This window comes from Pollicipes pollicipes, unplaced genomic scaffold, assembly GCF_011947565.3.
Source record: "Pollicipes pollicipes isolate AB1234 unplaced genomic scaffold, Ppol_2.1 Scaffold_2555;HRSCAF=2994_pilon_pilon_pilon, whole genome shotgun sequence".
Classification (NCBI taxonomy): domain Eukaryota; kingdom Metazoa; phylum Arthropoda; class Thecostraca; order Pollicipedomorpha; family Pollicipedidae; genus Pollicipes; species Pollicipes pollicipes.
The window spans coordinates 27,873,555-27,891,462 of NW_023596136.1; the positions used below are offsets into that span (position 1 = coordinate 27,873,555).

The 17,908-nt window shown below is 53.0% G+C and overlaps 2 protein-coding genes across 2 annotated transcripts; both read right to left on the bottom strand.

Moving 5' to 3' along the window:
• Nucleotides 1-371: 371 nt before the first annotated feature.
• On the bottom strand, nt 372-11,019 carry LOC119112295 (TBC1 domain family member 23). The gene is made up of 14 exons (XM_037236410.1): nt 10,873-11,019; nt 8,321-8,538; nt 7,222-7,426; nt 6,781-6,904; nt 6,126-6,250; nt 5,484-5,634; nt 4,698-4,862; nt 4,108-4,312; nt 3,031-3,125; nt 2,494-2,694; nt 2,146-2,281; nt 1,537-1,672; nt 1,071-1,265; nt 372-592 (listed from the first exon to the last, which is right to left on the bottom strand). The coding sequence occupies exons 1-14, from the start codon at nt 10,911-10,913 to the stop codon at nt 493-495; spliced, it is 2,097 nt and encodes a 698-aa protein (XP_037092305.1). The 5' UTR covers nt 10,914-11,019; the 3' UTR covers nt 372-492.
• Nucleotides 11,020-11,451: 432 nt separating this feature from the next.
• LOC119106376 (distal membrane-arm assembly complex protein 2) lies at nt 11,452-15,613 on the bottom strand. Its single transcript, XM_037230013.1, has 5 exons — nt 15,434-15,613; nt 14,688-14,775; nt 13,689-13,821; nt 12,889-13,054; nt 11,452-12,553 (listed from the first exon to the last, which is right to left on the bottom strand). The coding sequence occupies exons 1-5, from the start codon at nt 15,610-15,612 to the stop codon at nt 12,355-12,357; spliced, it is 765 nt and encodes a 254-aa protein (XP_037085908.1). The 5' UTR covers nt 15,613; the 3' UTR covers nt 11,452-12,354.
• Between the last annotated feature and the right edge of the window lie 2,295 nt (nt 15,614-17,908).

The window sequence follows — 17,908 nt, forward strand, 5'->3', positions numbered from 1 at the left end:
GACAAAAAAAAAGGATTTCGGTATTCTTGGTAACTGGTTACCTATGTCTACGAATATCGCAATCTTCTTAATTGGGGTGTTCAGAGGCGCCGATGGTGATCAACTCCCATAACTGAATGCAAGCGGAATAAATACTCCAGACACCTGGCTCCACACCATACTTGGAACTTAGCCTTCCTTGTGCCGCACCACCGGCTGACCCCCGGCATTCTTCCACAGGACACAGCACGCCGCTTTGCCTGCAGCGCGACCTCACATGGAATGCAGCCCGGCTGACCCGGCCTCGCAGCGAGGCGCCCGCTCCAGTCCGGACACCGGAGGCGGCGCCCGGCTCCGACGGTGGCGCCGCACACCGGCGCGGCCCGGCACTAGCCCGCCAGCGCGCCGCTTCGCTCACAGCTCCCGTCGTCGGCAGAAGAGGGCGGCTCGGGCGCCGGTCCGCCGGCCCGCCCTCTCTCCCTCTCTCGTCAGGTCCGCGGCGGGTGCGGCGCGTCACGTCTCGCCTCCGTCCTCCGCCTCCGCCTCCGACGACAGCTGGATGATGGCCATCTTGACGGCCTTGGTGGCGTCGCCGGCGCGCGGGATATAGAACCTGCGCGCGGTGGGCACGGGCCGCGGTCGGTCGGCGGTCGGCACCGGCCCACAGGCGCCGCACATCAGGCGAGCGGACGGCCGACCACCAGAGCGGCACACCGTCATCACACACGGCGGCGGGCGCGATCAGCCAGCAGAGGACCACTGCTCAACTGACACCATACACTTCAGCCTAAAAAAAAATGGCTAGCGGAATTAATGTGATATTTCGAACGGCCAATTGCGCTTGGTGGCATTGCTGCTTCTGTAAACAGCGCTCACGTAATTATTCGGCACGGTGTTCTACGTATGCGTACTCCCAATCCTGCGTGACGCACGCCGGCTTGAGATGAACATATGGCTGTTCTGAGCACCGGTACAATACGCGCGTCATAGCAGCCACACATGCAAGAGCAGACCACACTAACGCTGCAAAGCCGCGATGTCGAGTGTTCGAAGCACACTCGTAACCTCAGCCGCTGCGGAGGCTTGCCTACCTGTCCAGGTCCGTGACGGTCATGCTGTCGCCCTCGTTGACGCCGTACTTGAAGGTGATGAGTTCCGGCCGCTTCTTCTTGCTGGTGATGGTGACGATGGACGTGAGCGAGCGCTTGACGGCCAGGTGCGCCCAGCCGGGCTTGCCGGCGATCTCTCGCAGCACCAGCAGCTGGGTGGGCGTCACCAGCAGCAGGCTGCGGCACAGGCGACGCTCGGACGTGGGCAGCGCACCGATCCACTGACCGCCGACCCGCCGACGCGCCGACCCGGCAAGGACAGCGGCCGCCGAACACGCCGCACTGCCACTGACGCGGTTGAACATCACACAGCAAGCATCCGAACTTTGATCTGAGATCGCCGCCGACATACCACACGCTCGCAGCCCCGCCGTCGGCGTCGGCCGGCGCCTGCCGCCACGCTCCGGCAGCCCGCCTCAGCGAGACGCAGCGCCCGCCGGGGTCGTACCTCGGGTGCGCCAGGCGGCTGTCCTTGATGTGCTGGCATTTGAACTGGTGCAGCACCTCGGGCTTCTGGAGCCAGTCGGCCACCTCCACCAGCTCCATGGTGGACTCGTCAGCGATTTCGACCTCCTCCAGCTCGTCTGCGGACGGCACGGCGCGCCGTCAGCTCGCGCACAGGCAGGACAGAACAGTCAGTGCCAGGTCAGACTGGTGCAGGCCTACACAGCACCTGCGCGTGTTAAAGATGACAGTCGCACCGACACCGACAGCAAAGACAAAGCACAGCCTTCCCCTCCCCCCCCCCCCACCCACTGGCGCAGAGGTGCAAGGCGTTAACGAGGCCTGATAAATTCACAGTGAACACGTCAACAATAGTTTCACAGTAAACATGTCAACTCTCTCGAGGTTCTCGGTCTTCACGTCATAATGCCGGCCGAACGTCGTTACATGATACAACTTGCACATTCCGAGTCGCCGCCCGCCTCGCGAATGAGGAGCAGCCCAGCAGCTGCGTGGCCGGCACGCCCGGCCTCTGTCGGCCGTCGGCACAGGGCTCCGGACCGACAGCCCACACGGCCGGCCGCCCCCGCGGGCCGGCGACACCTCCACGCACCGCCGTCTTGCTCGTCGTCCAGCGAGAACACGGGCGCTAGGTTGCGGTAGCGTTTGCCCTTGTCCTGGCTGCTGACGTGCCGCTCAGGCTGCTCGGCCGACGCGTTCGTGATGATGTCCACCAGCTTTTCCTTCACCTGTGGCACGCGACCAGCGTCAGCCGGGCGGGCGGCCCACCGGCCCGGACGGCAAGCTCACACCCAGCCGAACACGTCACATTCGACGCCCCCCTTCCCCCAGAAAACGTCCGGTCTCTGACGACTTGGACCGGGACGGCAGCAGCAAAAGCGTATCTGGCCGGCAACACGCGCGCCAGTAAACAGCCCGACCAGCAGCCCCACGCGCTCACCTGTTGGCCCTTGACCTTCCAGCGGGCGCCGAGCCGGTCGAGGAGGGAGGTCTTGTTTGCGGCGGCGGCGGCAGTGGCATCGGAGGCCGGCCGGCCGCCGTCCGAGCCGGCCGCCGCCTCGTCCGGTGTGCAGACGACGCATTGTCGTGCGGAGTGGTCGGCCAGCGCCGACAGGTTCTCTGACAGCATGTCGTGCACCGCCTGTCGGCGCGCCGGCGCGGCGTCAGGAGCGTCACAAGGAGGGCGGCCGGGCGGCGGCGCGTGGCTAGACCGGCTGGTGACGCCGGGGAGTCTCCAGGAGCGTGCCAGGCGGCGAATCGCACAAGAGGCGCAAGGGAGGCTTCTGAATTCTGCCAGGTGGTTGGCTGGATTGAGAAGCCGCAAAGGCAGCTTCTCAGCCAGTAACAGACGCTTAGCCACCAGCCCGCGAAGACGCATGTGGCAAACTGTCGACCAATATTGAGATGGGCGAACGAAAAAAACAAACAAATACTGTGAGTGCATCGGGTAAATACTGACAACAGTGACTTTTGTTACCTGATATCCTCCTTCCACTTTGCTGACGTAAAGCGAACGCTTCTGAAGAAAAGAAGCCACCACCATGTGCAAAAACTGATCCTCTTTTTCTCGACCTGCAACAACAGGAAACACTCATTGGTGTTGTGTCCGAACTAACCATAAAACAAAAACGATAAGGCACAGGTATTATCAACAGCAAGCAGTCAGGCACCGAGGTTAGGCAAAATGTAGTTTTGACATCAACTTCTGCATCAAATATGGAGATTGCACCAATCTTAGTCGTTCGTTCGTTGGTGGCCATCTTAGCACCTCCCATAACCTGCAATATTGGGTTCAAAAACTTGATCTGATCATTTTATCACCTTCGTTAAAAAGAAAAATAAAACGATGCCAATTCTATCTCCGATTTATAGCACAACACAATATTGACCACGGAGGCTTGCATGCACGGCGTCCAGCGTGATCCGCCCAGTCCTCGGCTTTGAGCCCACCGTTCGCCCACAGTGCCTGATCCAGACACCAAACCAGCAGTGTAACCTTCCCTTGGGTCGTCTGGCCGTACTTCCCTTGTTGTCCATGTGCTCTGACCTGACCCATCCCATTCGGTAGTCGGTCCTCCCTTCCCCGCACTCTGGCCCTCCCTGGTCGGCGGCAGGCCTCCATGCCCGGTACTCCGACCCTGTCTGTTCGGCAGCCTGACCCTACCTTTTGCGGCAGTCTGACTGTGTCCCGAGGGTATGAGGGTCTGACAGTCCGAGAGTCTGAGGGTGTAAGGGTGTAAGGGTCTGAGGGTCTGAGGGTCTGAGGGCCCGAGAGTGTAAGGGTCTGAGGGTCTGAGGGTCCGAGGGTGTAAGGGTCTAAGAGTCTAAGGGTCTAAGGGTCTTAAGGTCTGAGGGTCTGAGGATCGGACGGTCTGAGGGCCTGAGGGTTGGACGGTCCGACTGCCTGTTCGGCAGCCAGACCCTCCCTGTTCGCCGGTACGATTCCCTGTCCTGCGCCCTCCACGCCGATGTGCTGACCACCCCTCTCCGTCCGAGGGGCCGGTCTGACCCCTGCCGGCCGGTCCGCGCCCGGTCCGCCGGCTCTGCCACCGACCTGAGCCGATGAAGCAGAGGTGCTCGCCGGCGGCCGAGTGCCGGGCGGCCGTGGCCTGCTGCTGGGCGCTCAGCAGCGCCGCCACCGCCGTGCCGAACGCCGCCGGCTCGCTCAGCATCAGCGTGCAGTCTAGGTGGAACGCCGTGGACAGGTGGCCGGCGTTGTACTGGTCGGCCGGCCGGCAGTCCACCAGGAAAAACTTCACCTGCCGGCGATCGGCGCGGCCGTCAGCGGGACGGCTGCCACGCCGGCACGTGCTGACTCTGGGACCGCCGCCCACTGCTGATATCGTTCTGAGTGGTCAGTGCAGGCATTACCTTACTTTGGGGAAAGTGAGATTTGCGGACGGCTCAGCAGAAGGAGTCCAGTCCAGATGAGACGGATGCGATCTTGCCCCCCAGCTCACGTAGACGTGTGCCTACTGATAAGCGTCGGAACATGGTCGGTCTCGTTGAGGCATGCCTATCCGCAGCCACCTCCCAAGCCTATGCTCCCATCACTCCAGAGCTGATGAGCGCCCTGCAGCCTCTCGCCCCAGCTGCGAGCGGGCGCCGAGGGCGCGGGCGCGGGCGCGGGCACGCGGCCGGTACCGTGTCGGTGTCGGGCAGACCCTCCGGCGCGTCGCGACTGTCCATGCTGGAGAGGATCTCGTCCACGTAGACGGGCAGGCAGAGCGACTGGGCCAGCGGCACCGTCGGCGTCAGCAGCGACGACAGGTGGGGCGCGCACACGCCGAACAGCGACGGGTACAGTTTCTGCGGACGGCGCGGCCGGTCAGCTGGCCGGGCGCGGCCCGAGCTGAAGCAGCCCCCGTGGTCAGCACAGCGGCTCGGCTCACAGCAAACACGCAAACACATGTCGTGTAACCCACGCAGCGCGGCTGCCGAGTGGCAGTGCGGCTTCCGCAGTGTGTATGGGCGGGGGGGGGGGGGGGGGCGAGGGGAGTGTACAGGAATGGGTACAAATCAGCAGTTGGCACAGTGGGTCAGCGCACCTCACAGCGTATAGACGAAGACCCGGGCCACCACCGGCAGCACACGCGCCTCCGGCTATGCCCTACCTCGTGTCAGCGGCTGTCGTGTCTGCTCCCAGCTGAAGACCAACCCCAAGCACTATTCCATATTACCATACACAGTCCGCCCATCCCTCGTGTACCGGAGCCGCACCCCTCCGTCCTGGGCCCGGGTCCCCGTTCCGCGCTGCTGCTCTCGTGGCGTCCAACCCTCGTGTACCGGAGTCGCACCCCTCCGCCCCGGGCCCGGGTCCCCGTTCTGCACTAATGCTCTCGTGGCGTCCACTCCCTCATGGACCGGAGTCTCACTCCTCCGTCCCGGGCCCGGGCCCCCGTTCCGCCCTGCTGCTCTCCGGATACGCACTCTCCGGAACGATTTGGGCGTCCTCATGGAGTAGAAGTTGGCGAGCTCGCAGAAGTCTGGCACGTCCTCGGCCTGGATGAAGCAGGGCAGCGAGGAGACGGTGGAGACCACCTGCGCGCGCGGCTTGCCCTTCAGCTCCAGGATCTGCTCCCTGGCCGAGTGCAAGGTCACCAGCGGTCACGGTCCGGCCGCCGCCGCCGCCGCCAGCCGTCGCGCGCACCGCCCCGCTCCCCCCCCCCCCCCCCCCCCCCCCCCCCCCCCCACACAGCTCAGCCACGCCTGGACCGGACGTGTTTCCGACACGCCACAATCGCAGACAGTTGCTGGCGTACGGTCGGAGGTCCCGGCCTTCCTTTTGAAAGAAATGAGCTTCCTTTGAGCACATTCCTACGGCGTTCTTGTAAACATACAACCAGTGACATGGCTTGAGTGCGTGTGGCCATACACCAAGGATGCACTCCTCCCCCACGAACATCTCAACAAACATTTGAAGTACGCAGCGTTACTCGACATAACATAAAACTCCTCTTTTTATACATGCTGGGACTGTAAGATGGAATCCTGGTGTTCTATGTACAGGTGCGACCAGAACGCTGCCAAAACATACCACCGCTGCATCAGCAAATGCTGGTTACAACTCACTTCGCGTTGACGAGGATGACCAAACTAAGAAAGAAGATGAGGAATGGGTCGTCCATTTGAAAGTAGATGTCCCACATGACACGAAGCGCCTTCAGGTCACAGGTGGCCGCAAAAAGGCTGTTGAACTGCGGGCGGAAGGGGGGACGGCAACTCACATCAACATCCGCACTAACTGGTATGCTGCTCTGGCAGGGGGTGGCTCCAGCCACCGCAAAGGCCCCACGAGCTGCGGGGCTAGTGGGCAAGGGGAATGACACAATAGAACAGACGTCATATGTCACGCTCAATTTTACTCAATAGCTTCTCTAACTTTGAAGAAACTTCCCGGGTACACATCAAAACCTCCAAAGACATCCGATTCTTGATTTGCGCAGCAGATTCTGACGTCCCCAGGCACGTACCAAAAATTGTGGCGGCACTTCAGAGACGACAGCACGCCGAAGACGACTGTGCGCGGCATTACGGGAAAATCGCGACGACGTTGTGCTACATCGAGCAACGTCAAAACCATTCGTAACCCCAAATTCTGGCCAAACATATGTAGGTCGAATGGCCATGTGCTACGCTGCATCCGCCCGATATCACTGGAGAAGTCGAGCCCCAGCGGGGGCACCGGTGCCCGAGGGCCATTTTCGGTGACCGTCGGCTAACGTACCCAGGCCGTGGTGTATGTATCGGGGGCGACCTTGATCGTGTCCAGGAAGTTACACAGCTCCGGCTCATGGTACAGCAGCAGCAGCCGAAGCAGGTGATATGGATCTCCGTCCTTCTTGCAGTTTCTGAAATAAAGCCATCCAAGATTGTTACCCACTGTTCCTAGCCCAACGAGCACCTTTTTCATTCCCCCGCAACAGAGCAGCGGACAGAGCGGGGACCAGAATCACGGCACCATGAAGCAACCGCTCATCTGGGACTACCATCATGCATGCATACGTACGTCACCAGCATAAAAAGCAAGCATATACAATCACGTATCAAATGGTTTTCCTTTAGTCACATGGCACCCATAATTTGGATATGTCAAAGAAAAAAACCCATCGCTCCATGTTGTTCAAAGTCTCCCAACGACAAAGTGAAACCACAGCTATTGGCTCACTTGGGTATGTATCGCTGCAGGATGTTGGTGAATGTGAAGTAGAGCTCTGGCTTGTTGAGCTTGAGCGGCACCAGCGGCTGTAGCAGGTCCATCCAGCCGTTGCCGCGCCGGTAGGTGTCCCGCTGTGACTTGCAGTAGTGGGTGAGCACCGACTCCACGTCCGACATTACCGAGACCCGGTCACCCTCGTCGTTCCCCAGCCGCTCTGCCGACGGCCGATCAGAGGTCAGAGGTCAGAGGCCAGCGGCGAGCGGTCGGCGATCAGAGGTCAGCGATCAGACGTCGGCGGTCCGGGGTCGGCGGTCAGAGGTCACCTGGGAACAGGTCAGCGATCAGCTAGTCAGCGGCCAGAGGTCAGCGGTCACAGGTCCGTTGGTCAGAGGTCAGCAGTCAGCAGTCAGGGGTTGGCAGACATGGGTCAGCAGTCAGCGGTCGGCCGGTTTGGAACGAGATAATGCCTGTTGGGCTATGATGGGCTTCCGTCGCGACACAGGGCTCCGTCCAGCCCAGGCAAGACCTACTTTGGCACCTTTTGGCACGCCCAATTTAGGTCAAATGCTCCTACCCAGTCGGAAGTTGTCACGTGTGTACAAAACAATGCAACAGGCTACAGGCTACAGCGGTCTGAGATGGGACTAAGACGCCGTGTACGTCTGAGATGCAACTTCGTCGACAAAGGCAAAGTGTAACGAACTCTGGCCGGTATGTCGCAAAAAGACGTAACCAATAATTCTGAACCTGAATAACCAATGCATTTCTGATTGCTCAGTCTAACCATTGTCAGGATCGCCACATTAAACATATATATTTGGGCTTAAGCATGACTTTTTCCATTTCATATCCGTCTTCGCGGAATCAATGTAAATACACCGGTACGCACACAACGCCGTTTAAATTGCTGAACAATGCAAACATAAATACCAAATTAAAGACTTCATCATCGCCAAGTGCATGGATTAAACTGAATTCGATTTGCGACAAAAAGCAGTATCAGCGCAAGCTTGGCTGACCCGGGCTGAGGGCTTCAACCACCTCACGTTCACGCCGAGGTGCGTGACGCATTCCATCTTTGTGTCAAAGAGAGCCTTGGCAGCCTTACCGACCAGCTGCTGGATGTCCTCGCGCATCTCGGTCTGTTCGGGCAGGTCGTATATGTTGGTGAAGGTCATGAGACCGTCGTCGACGTCCTGCTGTATGTCGAGGCAGGCCAGCCAGGCGGAGCCGCGCAGCTCGTCCGGCAGCGGCCGGCACTTGGCGATGCTGCGCACGTCCACGCCCTCCGGCACGCTCATCAGCGCCGCCTCCAGCTCCAGCGTCCTGCAGCACACAGAGGTCACACCTGGCTCAAGCATCCTGCAGCACCCAGGGACTGAGGTCACACCTGGACCCAGCATCTCACAGGTCAAAGAGAAGTGACTGCTTTTTGAGATAGCCATCCTGGTACTGATGTCCAATCCCCGGACCATGGGATGTTTAGCCATGGCTATCTAAAGTCAGCATCAGTTGGGATAAATGGTATGAAACTCCTGCTTATGTTCACATTGAACAATACTGGTAAATATCTGGGGTCATTCTGCATAACCATTCCACACATCATGTGATGTGCAACATGGGGCATCATGTGACATGTGACATGTGACATCATGTGGCATGCGACACGACACACACAAACAAAACAAGGTTTTGCTTTGTGCTTCCTTGACTTTCTTTTATAACTCTGTGGTGATTTGGATGTTGATAAGGCATATGACAAGAATGCAAGCAAATTGTTTCACCAACAACCATTACAGACTGTCCAGTTTTACAGACTTATTTATTGGTAAGCTGATGTTTGTGGATGCAAATAGCACTGCCCAGCTATGGGGTTTGCATGTGATAAAAGTTCCCCTCCCCATCCTAAGGTCCACTGTGTGGCAATGGTTTGGCCCACCTCTATCATGTTATGCTGAGAATAGCATAGCTTTAAAAAACCAAAAAAGTTTACCAACATATTTTTGAAACTAAAGTTGGGTTATCACTAGACCATCTGCAGTGCTCCTCCTTTCTTCTACACTTAGTCACAATTACATTCATTTAGATGACATTTATTTAGATGATTACTGTCATTTAGATGACACATAATTACTAACTGCTGTGCTTACAGTGCATGCAGCATCATGGCTAACTTCAAACAGATGTCTGCTTTGTTTTTGCCATGGTTAATGACTGGGAATGAGGGTGGAAGCAGCCTGTGGTGCTTGATGTAGTTTGAAATACTGAGAGGGCTTGCTGGTATCTGGTTCCTGCTCTGCCAGTACTTGCAAACTGGCTGTAGGCAGTGACCACTAGCACAATGTTTTTGGTGTTTGCAGATGAATTGATTTGTAGCAAGCCATTTTATGAAAGCTGTCAGAAAACTTGCGCCAAGAACAGGGTATAATACAGAATTCTGGGATCCAATCTGAATCATGAGGCTATCTGTCAAAAAACCTGGGACCAGAACAAGGTATAATCCAGAATTCTGGGATCAAATCTAAATCATGAGGCTAACATCTGCAATGCAGTATCCTAACACCCAGGAAACAGTGGTCTCATCTGGATCCAGCAATCTCCTCACTGGGAGCTGTCACATGCAAACCTGGCATTTTGAAACATGGGAAGGATAGTACATTCCAGATCCTACATCTCCTACATGGGGAGGTCCATACTCCATGCTAGCCACCTATAATATGGAACAATAAAAATCCTGATCCACCACACTGGTACTGGGAGCAGTAGTAGGATCTGACCCCCAGCATCCTGCAATTCAGGTACAGACTATTAAATCAATTTCCAACCCTAGTATTCCACATAGACCAGCAAGTGTATCACACTCTCATGGCCCCAAAATGCATAGAAGTAGTACCATAATGCTAAAATATGTCCAACAACATTGGGAGCAGCCATATTTCACTCTTGTATTCTGTAACAGAGGGCCTGGTGACCACATTCAGTTCCAATTTACTGCAAAACCAGCGATGACAGTCACATATCTTGTGACACAGGAGAAATTATCAGACCTAGTATTAATTTCCTGCAACAAAGGGACCTGAAATGCCTGCTGTTCCAGCATCGCCAAATGCACGAAACCCATCCCGCTCCAACATCTGCTACCAAAAAGCAAGGCCGTGCCTGTTCTCAGTGATGTGATGACCCTACATAAGCATTTAGTTTCGATTCTACATCTGCAGTTGTGTGGAATTATACATCTAAAATGGGTCCACAATTAACAAGGAGCATTATTATGATGACTTGTCATCTGCTGAGCATTTCAACAAAAGCAGTGCAAAAGCAAAGCAGCAAACAAAACACATGCTTTATTTGCTGGTGAAAAACAACCTATCAGTACATGCATGGTGAGTTCTGCACATTAGACCACAACCACATTACCCTTAAGAAAAAACAATCAGATAATGATTTATGCCTTTAAATCAAACATATATGTATATATAGGCTTCCTTTGACCTGGATTCAGTGGAAATGGTGGTGAGACGAACGTAACGCACAACTTCTTACGGTTATACACATGCCATATCCAAATAACTCAGCACTCGCTGGCACAGCTTTCTTTATTGTGTTCATATTTATACTAAACAACAAACGAAATACCGGACGGCATATAAACATGCTTACCATGATGTATCGTCACTGGCAGCGTCACCATCCGACGCCATATTTGTGTCTAATGCTGTGCTGCCAATAATGCTTTGCCAGCCAGATCAAGCTGGGAGGAAATTTTCACCCTATGTGGTAAAATTCAAGTTACGAAGAAACGTCACACAGAGGTTGCGCAAGATTCCGCAATCGGAGCGACACAGCTCTGGCTGAACCGCTGGACTGGGAAAACCGTTTTAAGGCGCTGCAGTGGCGCGCTATTTCTTGCATGTGGTATAACAGCACCGCATGTTTTCAATCTCGTTATTCTGCTTGTCCGAAACGATCGTAGTGCACCCTTTGTCTACACTCTCGTACGGTATTGAAGAGAAAAGCACGGTGGAGCGATCTGAGTGTTGAGCTGAAAGATGAAACATAATATACATAATCGATAATGGAAATACAATATATCTTACTGAAGACTTGAGCAGCACGATGCATTTTTACATGGGGCGTCGTGGGCAAGGCCTAATTCGAGCATTCACGAAAATGACGCAAGCTCAGTCAGTGGCACTAGCACACCAGCTGTTCTGAACACCAAAATATAAACTACCAAAAAAACACCAAAGCGATCTCATCCAAATATAAAATTACCAAACACTTCTAAGAAATCTTCGAAATACACCACGTCTGGGTGCAATCAGCAAGCAACTTTCTTCTGTTTCATCATATATATTTCCGGTATATACGATGAAAAAGAATACCAGAGTCGGCACATTGTGGTCACCATGGATGCCGGCAGTGAAATCTATCCCGCACCATTGATGGTCCTTTACAAACTGCTGGACGTTTCTAGTGTTCGGATCCGTGCCAGAGCAAAGCAATGTGAACAATGATGTTTGAAGGCCCAATTATAAGATGATGAAAAGAGGATATACAAGCAACGTTGCAAAATTCGGTTTTTGCGATTTTTTAGATGGTCGCAATAAAATCTTTAACCTGAGACCAATCTGGCAACATAATACACCGTACCACAACAAGACCGCACAACCTCCAAACAATGCTACAATGGCATTTCCGTGCTGACAACTGCCAGTAAAGCACGCACATATCAACGTGTTGATCCGGTACAGTAAAAACTCTCGACGTCACTTTTGACCAATGCGGTAGGACACAGCACACATGACTCCGAGTCATACCCAGCATTGTACCTCGTTTCTAGGTTTCACACCAGGACACACCGACCCAGACGCATTATATCGGTCACCGTCCGCTGCTATTGCGAAACAGGCAGGCCGGAACGCAACAGGCCATCTCCACCGGACCCCAACCGGTGACCGAGTTATGCAACGTTATGCAACTGCCAACGTCGCCCACGAGTGATCGGCCTGACGCAACCCGAGCCTGCTGGTGTACGTTGACGGACCGACAGCCCTACAGGTTACAGCATCGTAGAAGCAAGCACGGTTGGCCGCCAGCACCGGCGGGAGTTTGCTGGGCGAGTGTCCATTGGCTGATCAGCTAGGATGCTGTCAAGCTTGGCGGCTGTGATTGGTCATCGGAGCGTGACGACGACAGTGATTGGAAGTCGTCAGGTGGCGTCTGCATGACGTCTACTCCGTGTATCACCAGGCCTGGGATGGCGTCCTCCAGCAGTAAGCCCATGTAGGGCAGCAACCGGATGTGATCCATCCGCTCCAGCGTCAGCGACTTCAGATTCCTGCGAAAAGTGGCGCGTTAGTAGAAACTGCCGAACGACGGTGACATCCGACCAAAGAGCATCGGGTTATTTGTTGAGACAGCAAAGCACACAGTATGCGTAGTTGGCATACATAACCGTAGTCAGCACAATCTAGACGAGCTAAGACCAACCAAATCAGGCAAGTTGCGTATCAAATAGTACTACCATTCTGCACACTGGACATTACGCTTATGCATACACATGCTCACAGTCGAAACAACTGGGTTTTTACCGTCGGGCCCTGCGTTTTCTCCGACTTCAGACGTATGCACCGAACTGCGAGTGGGGAAAACAGCCACACAGCTGGGTCTCACTTAAGCTGCGCGACGCCCTCGAGGCCCCGCTCCGAGACGCGCCGGCAGCCGCTGAGGTCGAGGTGCTGCAGCTGCTGTCGAAACTCGCCGCACACCCGGTCCACGCACCAGTCGTCCACGTACGGGCAGTCGCGCAGGTACAGCGCCCGCAGCTTGGACAGCCTTACTGCCGCACACGAGAGCAAGACGAGTCACACCGGCGACCTTCCCAACCCGACGGACAAACGCCAGCGTGAAGTCGGGACGGCCGGTCGTCCGCGAACGAGTCCGTCGTGTCCGGCATCCCGCGACGGAGACGTCCGGTTCCATTTTCCCATAACATGCCAGACTTCGTAAGCAGGGCTATGGCGTACACAGGGCGGAGTGGCGGCAGCGAAGTGGCACGCAAAAGATCAGAAATGCAACAGCCTCTCTACCCCACAAGGCTCCGGGCACCCATTATCTGCGCCCCTCAGGCGCATTCCACAGCGGCTGACACATCTGAATCACAAGAAGTCTTCCGATGCTAATACATAGCCGATCTGAACGTCTTCCGCTATGTCATAGAAAAAAGCATGGCGCCGCTCTCCATTGCACTGGAACGCGTGGTCGGCGCCCACCCGCCGCACGTGACGAAGCTGAGCGAGCCATGCCGACGAAGAGGTTATATATATATATATATATATATATATATATATATATATATATATATATATAAATACACACAAATATATACATATACAATAAATACTATAATATGATCTGATAATATTAATAAAACTCTATCCGGTATCACTAAGATGGTAGACGGCGGCGCTTACTGAAGTTCTCCAGACCCTCATAGAGAATCTCCGTGCCACTGGCGTCCAGCTCCTCCACGAACATGCCGTATGTGTACTGGCCTGGTAACGGTATCGACTCATCCTCCAGTCTCTTCACCCATTTCTCGTCACCCTGCCAAGCGGCGACCGGTAATTAGACGATATCACACGAGTAGCCTGCGATGAGTGTTCTGGACTATTTATCACTGTTCATGCTGCTAGAAGTTCCACCTAGATCCCCCAAGGCATTAAACATGAAAATTCTTTAAGTACATTTCAAGCCTAACGAAGTCAGAGCCTCAAATGACACTCACTTAGTTCAAGCATGTTCGCTAACATCACCACAAGTGGACAGTAGCAAATCACGAATGAGATTGAAATGCTCTCATTCATTTGTCGCAATGTGTTACGGCTCGGGTTTTGCATCACCATGAGATGGGGTATATGTGCTGCGCCCACGTCCTAGTGTTAGGAATTTTACTCGATTGCGATGAAATGAATTATGTATTTTCATCCAAATAAAGTATTATGGGTTTTCACACGACTGGCTACAACAATTCTGCCAGATCTACTGGACAACGATTTTGACCGCAGGTGAACAATGGCCCACCATCCTGTTGAACATACACATGAACGCGTTTTTTTCCTTTCATAGCGAGTGAAGAATGCGATAGAATAATTGTACGCCAATCACACGTTCAATGAAAAGCACGCGCTCCTGTGAAAAATTGTGGAAAACTGTCTTTGCGATCCAAATCGGATGAGTCACGTGCGACCAGACACTGCCAACTCAATTTAAATCCAGTAAAGAATGGGAATTGAACGGCACATTTCAAACGCGATGACTGACTTGTTCAAGCCGACTCAACACCTCAAGCTTATCCACGATGCAAGTGACATCTGAAGGGAGCGTTGGCGGACCGTTGCAGCTGTTTGCAGCTGTTTGCGGTCGTCGGTCTCAGTGAGCAGCGGCACCGACACATCTCACGCCGCACTGACCTTGAATCGGACGCAGCCGCCGCGGGCCACGACGAAGTGGGCGGCGGCCAGGTCAAAGCCCAGAATCTGGTGACGATCCTCCAGAAATCTGTAGACCACGGGCCGGCAGTCATAAATCGCCCCGGGCGCTAACCATAAGCTTCAAGGAAGTCACAAGCCAAGACCAGATCAGCAGAAGACATGGTAATTGCTTGAACTGGGCCCCGAAGTGCGTTCATCGCCGCTTACTGCCGTTCCCAAATAGCTACCCATGACGTCACAGATAACCATCATATCAAAACAGATCTTAAAGATGCTACACCTTTGCTATGTCTGCGACGAAACAATCTGTGGAGTCACCGGCCATTTACTTCGGACGGCATTTGTCTACCAATACCGAACCAGCAAGCCACATTGCAACACTGCATTAGTTACAATGTTTTGCACTCCACGTTAGACGCACCACATTTCTTACTGTTCTCACGCCAACAAGCAGCTATTTAATACACGTTAATTGAGCGCAGCTGGGGTAACGACAAAAGGAACTCTCTTCGAGATTGGAGGTTCTCGGCGATCTGCAGCGTGAATCTCCTGTGACTGCTCATTCTCTCATTAGCTTGATGTCAGTCATGAGTGACGGCGACATGTCGGTCGCACCAGGTGCTTTTTTCCAGTAGTGGGATAAACTTGGCGTGCTTTTATGTACGCTACTATCTACGGTTCTGCGTCCGATATACTCACTTCTGCTCCAGGTCCGGAGTACTGACCTCTGGTCCAGGACACGGTTCTCCCAGATTTTGTTCTCCATGAAGTTGTGGAAGGCCTTCCGGCTCAGTGCATGGGCATTTAGCTCGCGGAAGTATTCCAGTGTTGACGACTTCGCCGGACGCAGCAGTTCGAAAATGCTGTAGTAATCTATACTCTGCCTCTGTTCATCCTCGTCCATAATCCTGTATACACAACGAGGATGCATTTGCGTAGCAGTTTAAGGCGTCGATTTTGGACAACAATTTGGGATTTAGGCCACTATGCAGACAAATTAAACCAAACAAACTTTCCCACAAGCGCAGTGCCTTATCAGCTTAACGATTTGCATTTTCCGTACACCAACAACTAGACGAACAATTATTTGTACTGCACAAACACAGATACACATCGTGACAGACCGCAGAGCGCTGATAGTATGCAAACCGGCAGTAGCGACGATCTACATGTTTTTACCTGCATGTCTGCATATCAAGACATGGAACTCAGTAAATGCACCGTATCATGGAAACCAACACAAAATTCATGACACATACTGTCATACTGATCCAAACAACAGGAATTACAACTGATGGGCTGAAAATAAAACATCTTTTGTTATTGCTATCAATTCCAAGAAATGCCTGCATATCACTTACGGCACTGCCCAATTGCATATCACTCATGGCACTGACCATTGAGTCCAAATGAAAAGCCCTGTCAGCTCTGCTGACTGTTGCTTGTGACAATCACCCCCATTGTTGCATGTGTTGTATATGTCGCACATGGGATATTGTTGGCATGAGTGGCCACCATCTGCGCTAACCTGCGTTTCAAGCTGGGCAGGGCTCTCCTTCTCAGAATCAGAGGCCATCTGGCGGTTGCAGCGCAGTCAGCTGCCTACGCAGCCGACCAGGGCAGCGGCGCAGGCTGAACATGGCGTGTCTGGTACAGTGGGACTGGAACAGCAGGCAGAACTGACTGATAATAAGTTTACAGGCTTTATGATTCATACCCAATGAGTATCCTGTAAGTGATTATAAAAAGAAAGTATTTTATATACAGGGGTGTGGATTCCTATTCAGTTGAGAGCTTCAGCCCTTCCTCCTCCACCCCACCACCAACTTGGGCTTCAGTTCCTCCCCCTGCCCCCACTTTGGAAGAAAGGGGCCAGATCTGGGGAGAAACCTGTTGGTTAGCATATTCTTGAATTAGAGTATGTAATTTCACCACATTTCAGCCCTCAACTAATTTTGAGAAATCATACCCCTGGTTTAGATATGTCTGTTTATAAGCATCAAACTCTGTAACAGAAGCAGTCAGATGATCTGTAGAAGCATTCAGCTGTTTCTACTGAGAGGTGCCATGTCCATCTGGATATCCAAGCATGCTTATAACTTAAGCCAAGAGTGCCACTTAACTTAATAAATCATGCATAAGACTACTGCAGATATTAAATATAATATCCATAGTACGTATGACATACTGAAACACACTCAACTGATAAACCAGCACTATGCAGATTGAAATACATAGTTACATAATAGTGGACTGCCTTGATAGATCCCACCATTCTTCATTAAGGATGTAGAATGAGCTCTGTTTCTCTACCAGGCTACAATTATTTATAACATGCAATCAGGACTCCACATACCAGGCAAAATGAGGGGCCCTGCTCTGCAATTAGGCTTTGCCCATCTCATAGAGGGGACTCAAGCTGCACAGCTGAAGCCCAGCCCCAATCAATGTAAAACTACACCACCAGCTACCTGTATACACCTGTGCCGTGACATTGACAGAGAAAAGAAACAGCAAGAGGTGGTAATGTAAGCCCATCTGTTCAGTGTGACTAAATTCATATGTAAAACAAGGGCCATAATTTGGTACACATATGCAAGCTAATTTCCCATACAATACATGAATTGGTAATACAATATGTCATATTTGAAGAGAAATGGAATAACTGCACAACAAACAGGGAAAAACCTTAAACATATTTCTTCTTTCAGGCCCTGGCAAGAGCTTTGAAAAGCCGGACATAATAAGAATTTGGCAAACAGAGGCATCCACTCCACATGGTTAACAGAATCACCTCACTCACTTCTGTTCACTGCATGGTCTACGCGGCGTATGTCCTATATGTATTCACCCCGCAGAGGATTCAGCGAGTTGGTTTATCACCAAACACACGCTCTCAAAGAGTAGACGACTCAATGTGCACCTATCGCAACCACCACGGGCACCACGCACACCAATCAAGTCCGAGGTGTGGTGCCCTACTCGCTCCTACCTTACAATTTTTTCAGGGTTACAGGATTGGTCGCAACCACGCCAGAAAAGCGTTATTTGCTGTAGTGAGCATCCAAGTACATTGTGTGAGATTCAAATACTTGGAGATGTAATTTTTGGAGGACTTAATCTAACATCCAATAGTTAATCAATAAATTATCGATCTATTTGAAAATTTACTATCTAAGGCTGAAAATATGACTGTATCT